The sequence below is a fragment of the Oncorhynchus keta genome, chromosome 14 (genome assembly GCF_023373465.1).
Source record: "Oncorhynchus keta strain PuntledgeMale-10-30-2019 chromosome 14, Oket_V2, whole genome shotgun sequence".
NCBI classification, from domain to species: domain Eukaryota; kingdom Metazoa; phylum Chordata; class Actinopteri; order Salmoniformes; family Salmonidae; genus Oncorhynchus; species Oncorhynchus keta.
In genome coordinates, this window is record NC_068434.1 from 44,539,628 (window position 1) to 44,548,789 (window position 9,162).

At 45.9% G+C, this 9,162-nt stretch overlaps 1 protein-coding gene across 1 annotated transcript; it reads left to right on the top strand.

The window, feature by feature from the left end:
* Positions 1-1,570: 1,570 nt before the first annotated feature.
* On the top strand, positions 1,571-8,877 carry c7a (complement component 7a). The gene is made up of 17 exons (XM_035786213.2): positions 1,571-1,703; positions 1,872-2,012; positions 2,147-2,288; positions 2,437-2,584; positions 2,726-2,864; positions 3,008-3,151; positions 3,438-3,681; positions 4,021-4,140; positions 4,431-4,597; positions 4,840-5,068; positions 5,304-5,478; positions 5,741-5,828; positions 6,120-6,252; positions 7,262-7,450; positions 7,610-7,712; positions 7,982-8,166; positions 8,460-8,877. The coding sequence occupies exons 1-17, from the start codon at positions 1,683-1,685 to the stop codon at positions 8,642-8,644; spliced, it is 2,553 nt and encodes an 850-aa protein (XP_035642106.1). The 5' UTR covers positions 1,571-1,682; the 3' UTR covers positions 8,645-8,877.
* Positions 8,878-9,162: the final 285 nt, after the last annotated feature.

Here is a 9,162-nt window from a genome sequence, read left to right on the forward strand (position 1 = left end):
CATACAAACTTGCCAGCTGCCTCCTCCTTCAAGGACACACTGACAGCTGATCTATGTCCACAATTATAAGTGGATGTAGTTTCCACACACTTGCACATTCCTGTACGCTCCCTCCATAACACAGTCGGGGATCCATTCTGCATTTCTTTATGGAGGCTTTTATCAAAACTATACTAGAAGGCTATTTCATGAGAAGGCTATTTCATGGCTATTTCATGAGAAGGCTATTTCATGGCTATTTCATGAGAAGGCTATTTCATGGCTATTTCATGAGAAGGCTATTTCATGGCTATTTCATGAGAAGGCTATTTCATGGCTATTTCATGACAAGGCTATTTCATGGCTATTTCATGAGAAGGCTATTTCATGAGTAATTATCAGTTTAGAGTGTAGAACTTGGCAACACTGTTATGTGTGTGTGTGTGTGTGTGTGTGTGTGTGTGTGTGTGTGTGTGTGTGTGTGTGTGTGTGTGTGTGTGTGTGTGTGTGTGTGTGTGTGTGTGTGTGTGTGTGTGTGTGTGTGTGTGTGTGTGTGTGTGTGTGTGTGTGTGCGTCTATGTCTGTAGCTTGGAGTTACAGATCCTCAGTGGTCAAACCTTGTCACATGAAACGATATATTTAAAGGTATATTCAATGATATGACATCCACATAAACAGCAGGACAACTGCCTTCTTACAGACGTCAACAACAACAACACAATTCAAACCCCCCAAAAAAAGGCAACTTTGTCAACATACATACTTGACCCCGCACACTGTAATTGGTGGAGATGCCAGCAGTGCCAGACATGTGAGGGGGAAACAGCTCTCTGTTGCCCTCCAGTGTTTCTTATCTCAGGCAGCAAATGCATTGGGGCAGGCACATACATTTGGACTATTGTTGAGTAATAGTCTAAAACTGCTTCCTCTCTCTGTGTGTTCTTTCCCTTGCCTGCACTGACAAATGACAACTGGGAAGGTGAAATACCTGCTTGACGTCCTGCTTTACCTTATTCTCTATTTTCAGAGGAAACGAGGAAACCACTTTAGACTGTTTCTGTTTCAGAATTATAGTTGTATTATCCTAGGGTCACAAAGAGAGAGGTTTTGGCAGAAAAACTGTGATGCAATACTGTATGTTCTCCTTCTCCACAGGAATCTCTCTCTCTCTCTCTGTCCAACACATTGTAAATAAATCTCCTGGTTCCTTGGAAAGGAGAAAAAAAAGTTCCTTACAGGAATCCCTTCCCACAAGTATCTGACCCCTTTGGGGGAAGGGGTCAGGTGTGTGTGTGTGTGTGTGTGTGTGTGTGTGTGTGTGTGTGTGTGTGTGTGTGTGTGTGTGTGTGTGTGTGTGTGTGTGTGTGTGTGTGTGTGTGTGTGTGTGTGTGTGTTTGTGTGTGTTTGCGTGCCTGCGTGCGTGCGTGTGTGTGTGTGTGTGTGTTTGCGTGCGTGCGCGTGTGTGTGTGTGTGTGTGTGTGTTTGCGTGCGTGCGTGCGTGCGTGCGAGAGCGAGAGAGAGAGAGAGAGAGAGAGAGAGAGAGAGAGAGAGAGAGAGAGAGAGAGAGAGAGAGAGAGAGAGAGAGAGAGAGAGAGAGAGAGAGAGAGAGAGAGAGAGAGAGAGAGAGAGAGAGAGAGAGAGAGAGAGAGAGAGAGAGAGAGAGAAATATAATACTCTGGAATGTCCACAGCCACAGAAAGCTCATGCAAACTCTCAACATGAAGGTAGGATGATTCACATCGATACACTATTTACTCCTTCTATTATATTCAGTTGATTTCGCAGGTAAAAACAATATTGCTGTATAGTCGTTAGGAATTTAGGCTCAGGCTGTTGGAAAGTTGTGAAATACAAAACAGAATTGAATTGCAGCATTCCTCTCCTCTCCTTAGGATCGTCTGTCAGTCTCTCTGATCTGTCTGTCATGGCTCTTCTTTGGGATGTTCTCACCCAGTAATTGTGTGGAGCCAGTGCATTGCCAGTGGGGATCCTACGGAGACTGGTCAGAGTGTGATGGCTGCACGAAAACACAGGTTAGAAATCAAACCAATCATCCGAAGCCATGCCTGTGAGCTCCACTGGACTCATGAATGGCTACCAAGTAGCATACAGTGTATTCCCCTTTATTGAAATTAGACCAATGTTGGGGTATATCGATGTGTTTTAGTCTAGGACTCGTGCCATGGTGGTATATGCCCAGTTTGGGGGGAGCCCATGCAGTGGAGGGTCCACTCAGACCCAGCCCTGTGAGACTGCTCGAGGCTGCCCCCTGAAGGAAGGCTGTGGAGGGAGGTTCCGCTGCCGCTCAGGTAATTAAATCAAACTTGATTAACAATGCATTTCAAATCCTCAGTAAGTTTTACAACAGAATGTAAAATAGAGTCAGTAAGAAAAATGTTGAGCACAGAACATGAAATATTAACATGCGTGCGTGTGTGTGTTTCCTGGGTGCTACAGGGAAGTGTATCAGCCAGTCTATGGTGTGTAATGGAGATCAGGACTGTGAGGAAGACAACCAGGATGAACTGAAGTGTGGCCCAGACAAGACATTCCCTGTTTGTAACAATGACAAACCACCACCCAATGTTGAGCAACTAGGACTGGGGTGAGAGCTGGGGTATCATTCTCTCCTTCATCCCCTCCCCCGCTCTCACTCTCTCGCTCGCTCTCTTTCTCACATTCTCACACACACACACAATCCTGGGCATCTGTGGTGATGTGCGGTGCCTTCTCCTTGAATTTCCAGGTTTGATGCAGTGACAGGAAAACAGAGAGGAAGTGTGATCAACACTAAGAGCTATGGAGGCCAGTGCAGGACTGTCTTCAGTGGGGACAACAAGGTCCTCTACAGGCTGCCCCAGAGCACTCTGAGGTACAACTTTGAGGTAAAAAGTCCCACAGTTAACATACTTGTGAAAATAAACATTTGTAAAGAGAGCACATAGGACTGAATATATGTAAGAATAGAAATTGCAACAGGGTGATCAAATTAAGATCCTACATCTGTCTATGATTCCTATCTGTACAGGTCAAAGTTCAGAATGATTTCAGTGATGAATTCTACACCAGCTCCTGGTCCTACGCCAAGGACGTAGTCAAGAGAGAGACAACGACGGGTACAACCACAGGATTCAACAACTATGACTTAAATAAGACGGAGGAAAAAAACAGGGTCTGTTGGAGCTGCATGATGAAATGTCTTCTATAAATCTTAGTTTTAATTAGGAGATATGCTGAGCTTAAGAGATGCCTTTCAACAGACCCCTGACCTTTGCAATAGCAGTTCATGTGTGAGGAGGACTGTACCTGATATCCATTGTTATCATTGTTTTCATTCATTTGCCTTCCAGAGTTTAGAATTATTGACTCATTATTTAATCTACTTAAAACAAATATTTTCCAAAACTGTGATAAAGGTATTGTGAGATGATCTATTTTGGTTTGTTTTTGCTCTGTAGAACAACCACCTATTGGTGGTAAAGAACAACGTGGAGGTGGCTCAGTTCCAGAACCATGCCCCAGGATACCTCTCTCTGTCTGAGGAGTTCTGGAAGGTTCTGGCCACGCTCCCCACTGTGTACGACTACGCTACCTATAGGATGGTGGTGGAGAGGTTTGGAACCCACTACCTGTCTGAGGGGACCCTGGGTGGATACTTCCACGCCTTACTCAGCATCGACCAGGAAACAGCCACACAGATGGGTGAGACAATTGAGGCAACTCCAGCTGAGACTGAGGCTGCCCTAATGTTGACACTGCAGGCAATATCATTCTTGTGACAACAGTAGTGGGAGTAACAGTGCAATAGCTTGAACACATCAACTCTGTTGGTTTACACTGCTTGGTCCAATGGCCCAAGTGGTTGGAAGATGAGGCTCGCAACAGATGGTGAGGAAGACTTTGAACAAAGTAAATCATAGCGGTTGAATCAAGCCGTCAGAGCTGAATTGGATGTCCTTTTATATAGTATAGTTTGGTTCCAACTTTTCCTTGGCAAGTGCTGATTTGTTGTTGTTGCCGTTCTCCCTTCTGCTTCTGCAGCCAAGGTCACGTGGCAGTATAATGAGTGTACCAAGACCAAACACCGGATTCTGTTCATTTCATGGACAACCGAGAAATGTAAAAATGATGAAGATGTATATACACTACCCAACCCCCCATGTAAGTTTATTTAAGCAACAATGTAAAAACCAAAATAATTGACGATGTACAATGTAAGATGTGTGAAATTTTACAATGGCTATCAAGTGGTCTCTTACTGTAATTCTGAAGGCTCAAGACTCAATGGAATCAAATGAATCAACAGTATTTATTGATATTTACAGTCAATATACTATATATATTCACCATACAGAAGCCCTTGTGGTCGCTCATCATGCAATGTAACTGTACAAGCTTCCGCCACGAAATCCTGACCACTCTAATCACTGATGCCTTTATTGCTTTAATAGCCATCAAGAGGTCTGACACGGTAAAGAAGGTGGATGTGGAGGGAGGGGCCACTGCACACATCGCAGCCCTCAAGGCTCTGGACCTCAGCACTCCAGGTAGAAACTGGGATATGTACAAGAACTGGGCGGAGTCTGTGCGGACCTTCCCTGCAGTCATCAAACGAAAGGTGAGAGAGGTACAGGAGAAAGATTATTGGTGGATGAAAACGATATCTGAGCCGGCGTCATTGGTTGAGGGCAAAGCCGTGAATTACACAAGGTAGAGCAAAACAGGTTAAGTAATGAAATGATACATTTAAAAAGGACTACAGAGTCACGTTACAGCTTTTGAAACAATAGTTCATCCTTTTGTCTTGGGAAAAGGTTTGCTATATTGGTTCCTCCCTGTGTTTGGTGTGAATGGTTCCAGATGAGGCCTCTGTATGAGTTGGTGAAGGAGGTGCAGTGTGCTGGGATGAAGAGGCTCCACTTGAAGCGTGCCATAGAGCAGTACCTGAATGAGAGGCACCCATGCCGCTGCAAGCCCTGCAGGAACAACGGCCTAGTGGTGATGGCTGGGGATAAGTGTAGCTGCATCTGTAAACCTGGGACAGACGGACTGGCCTGTGAGAAGGGGAAGGAGGTGGAGGGGCAGGAGGGTAGGTGATATTTGACACGTCGTGTGGATACTCCAGATGATGGCATTTGTGTATTCATTTCTCGCAAACTTGAAGTTTGCTTGGGCGCTTTGCAGGCATTCTCTACATTCACATCCAGATTACATATGGACCCATATCTCCTCTCTCTCCGCCCTTCCTTTCCCTTTCACTCTGTGTCCTTCTTTCACCCCAACTCTACATTCCATCACTCTCTCTGTCCCCCTCCCTCCCTAAGGGGTGATACATGGCAGCTGGTCTTGCTGGTCTGGCTGGACTTCTTGCTCCGGAGGTCAGAGGTCACGAACACGTGCATGCAGTAACCCCGCCCCTCAGAGAGGCGGCCATCACTGCAACGGAGAGTTCAGGGAGACGACAGGCTGCGATGACGACCAAGACCTGCAATACCTCCAGTCAGAACTACTGCTGCTTCTCTACTTACTTAGTGATACGACTTTATACATGAACACTACACAACAAATAAATGACAAGGCATACTTAACGATAACAAAGACAGCTGACAAGGAAAAACTCTGTCGTTTTGCTCCTGAACAAGGCAGTTAACCCACTGTGTTCTTAACTGACTTGCCGAGTTAAATAAAGGTACAAGTGAAAAAGTATTATCCCACTGTTACTGACCTTGCTGAATGCCTGTTTGTTTGTGATTAATTCCAGGACCATGGAGCCTCAGTGCTTTGACCTGACCGTCCCACCTAAGGAGACTTGCAGGAGCCCACCTCCTCTCCCTAATGGCTATGTCCTGGTAGGAATTGATGGACAGATAACCACTAATCTGTCTGTTTCCTTCAGTCCCGCTGCTGGAGAGATACAGAGCATGCAGGCTTTTGCTCTAACCTTGCACTAACACAACTGATTCAGGGATTCAACTAATCCCAATGTCGTTGTGCAAGGCTGGCTCCAAAAGCCTGAACATCATCCTGCTGTTTTGTAGCCATTTCAACCTCCTTATTATAACACCGTTCCTCCGTTTGTAGATATCGTCATCTGGATAGGTTGGACTGTGTTTGACCATAATCTGTGCTATTAAACTCAGGATCCAAAAGATGTGTATCTGGTGGGCAGTAAGATTGAATACACCTGCATAGAGGGCTACCATCTGATTGGAATAAGGATCGCAGAGTGCACTGTTGCTCTGACATGGAGCACACCTTTCAAAGAGTGCAAGAGTAAGTAGTGCTTCAGTGACAACAGCCCTCTGCATTTGCGCCATTTTGAATTGTCAAGAGATTGAAGCTGGAATCCGCATTGGGGGGAAAAAGCGCCACTGGTTTCCCCAGGCGCTTTCGTTATTGTGTTGTTGTTGTTATTGCACGCACACACACAGGAATCCCTCCCTGGAACACACGCACACACACAGGAATCCCTCCCTGGAACACACGCACACACACAGGAATCCTTCCCTGGAACACACGCACACACACAGGAATCCTTCCCTGGAACACACGCACACACACAGGAATCCCTCCCTGGAACACACGCACACACACAGGAATCCCTCCCTGGAACACACGCACACACACAGGAATCCTTCCCTGGAACACACGCACACACACAGGAATCCTTCCCTGGAACACACGCACACACACAGGAATCCTTCCCTGGAACACACGCACACACACAGGAATCCTTCCCTGGAACACACGCACACACACAGGAATCCCTCCCTGGAACACACGCACACACACAGGAATCCCTCCCTGGAACACACGCACACACACAGGAATCCTTCCCTGGAACACACGCACACACACAGGAATCCTTCCCTGGAACACACGCACACACACAGGAATCCCTCCCTGGAACACACGCACACACACAGGAATCCTTCCCTGGAACACACGCGCACACACACAGGAATCCCTCCCTGGAACACACGCACACACACAGGAATCCTTCCCTGGAACACACGCACACACACAGGAATCCTTCCCTGGAACACACGCACACACACAGGAATCCTTCCCTGGAACACACGCACACACACAGGAATCCTTCCCTGGAACACACGCACACAAACAGGAATCCCTCCCTGGAACACACGCACACACACAGGAATCCTTCCCTGGAACACACGCACACACACAGGAATCCCTCCCTGGAACACACGCACACGCACACGTACACACAAAACCAAACACACACATCATTATGATAACTTCCCTCACCTTCTTTCAGGCTCCAGGTGCCATGTCCCATCCCTTCTAAATGATGTCACAGGCTCTCCCTGGCAGCCCACCTATGACATAGGGGAACGTATCCCACTGTCCTGCCCTGAGGGGAGACACATAGTGGGAGACAAAGAGATCATCTGTGACTCCAGTCTGCACTGGTCACCGGACCCCAACACCATCACATGTAGCCAGGGTAGGTTGATGCATAATTGTTTCAACTTTGAACTCCTACCCAGATATCAACCTATGTAGAAATGTGTTACTATTTGTCAGTTTACCTGAATGTTGGTATTCTCTACCCTCGGCTAATCCAAATGAAATAACATGTCTTTGTTGTCCTTTATGAATCCAGCACCGAAAACGCTTGATCACCTTGACGGCCCAGCAGGGCAATGCAAACCATGGGAGAAACTTGCCAAAGACAAATGTATCTGCAAAATGCCTTATGAGTGCACGTATGTTTTACCAACCTTTGCCTATATGCAACTTTAACGACTCTAACTACTTGCAGATATAGAGGAAGTAAGCTCCCTTTAATAAATGTGAGAAGTGGCTCCTTTTGACTGCATATTCTGCATACTCTAAATATTCCCTATGCTTTCTCAAATTTCACCATAGGCACAGATCTAAAATCTTGACCATTAGGAGAGGAAACACAAAACTGACCCCATATCAGCAGTTTCAGGGTTTCAGCCCAAGCTAACTATGTTGCTCTTTTGTTCAGGTCTTCTCTACAGGTGTGTGCCAACAATCTTGAGAATGGTCGGACAAATAGACTGAGCGTGTGCAAGATGCACACCTTAAATTGTCTGGGAAGGAGCTACAACCTGGCAGAGGACAGCGCCTGCGAGTGGCCAACCAACACTACTTCACCCTGCACCGACTGCCAGCTATGGGAGACTTGTGACGGTACGACTCCGGTTTAACTTGAATTTAAATTGTATTCAACATTTTTGTTACACAGACAAGTAAAGGCTGTAATATGAATTTCTTTGCCCTTGCACTGTGTGTGTGTGTGTGTGTGTGTGTGTGTGTGTGTGTGTGTGTGTGTGTGTGTGTGTGTGTGTGTGTGTGTGTGTGTGTGTGTGTGTGTGTGTGTGTGTGTGTGTGTGTGTGTGTGTGTGTGTGTGTGTGTGCGCTCCCATGTATGTGTGCAAACTGCACCAGTTCTCAAGGCCATTGTCCTTGTCTCCTTCTAACAGGACAAACAAACCAGTGTCGCTGTAAGGACTGGGCTGAGTGCTCAGATCCAGGGTTGAGTGTCTGTGTCCGTATGGGGGATGATGCTAACAGTGCCACCCAGACACTGAGCGAGTGTGAGGCAGGACTGAGGAGGTGTAAAGGAGAAAAGGTGTCAGTTGTCAGCATACTACCTTGTAGCGCTTAAGAATCGTGTCCTCTCCTCCGACTCACCATGTCTGTGATAATGACAGAAAATACCCTCCTTCAGTTGTTTTACCCTATCTCTGTGTTTTATATCACTCTTCAAAAGCATTGCTTTGAAGACATTAAAGCCATTGAAGTATATTAACCACCCATTAGACTTGTTCTTTTTGTATGCTTTTTGAATGGATTGATAATGCTTATTTTTGTGCCAATAAACAAAAACAAGTCACAACAGTAGAGTAAGAGCTAATTCTACTCGACCCATGTGTCCGATTTTTAATTTCTTGCCTTATCCAATTTAGAGTTCCATACAATAAATAAACAGTTTACTTGAACCATTCAAAAGATTGACAAGTCACAGCAGGCAGAAATGTATCTTAGGTAAACATATCATTACATCATAGAATAGCACCACATTCTGCCCACATCTCTCCACATGCTGTTGGTTTAGTATTGGATGTTCTGTACGTGTTGTTCTGTTCCAAATTACCCAGACACCCCTTAATCTGCCAAGAATTC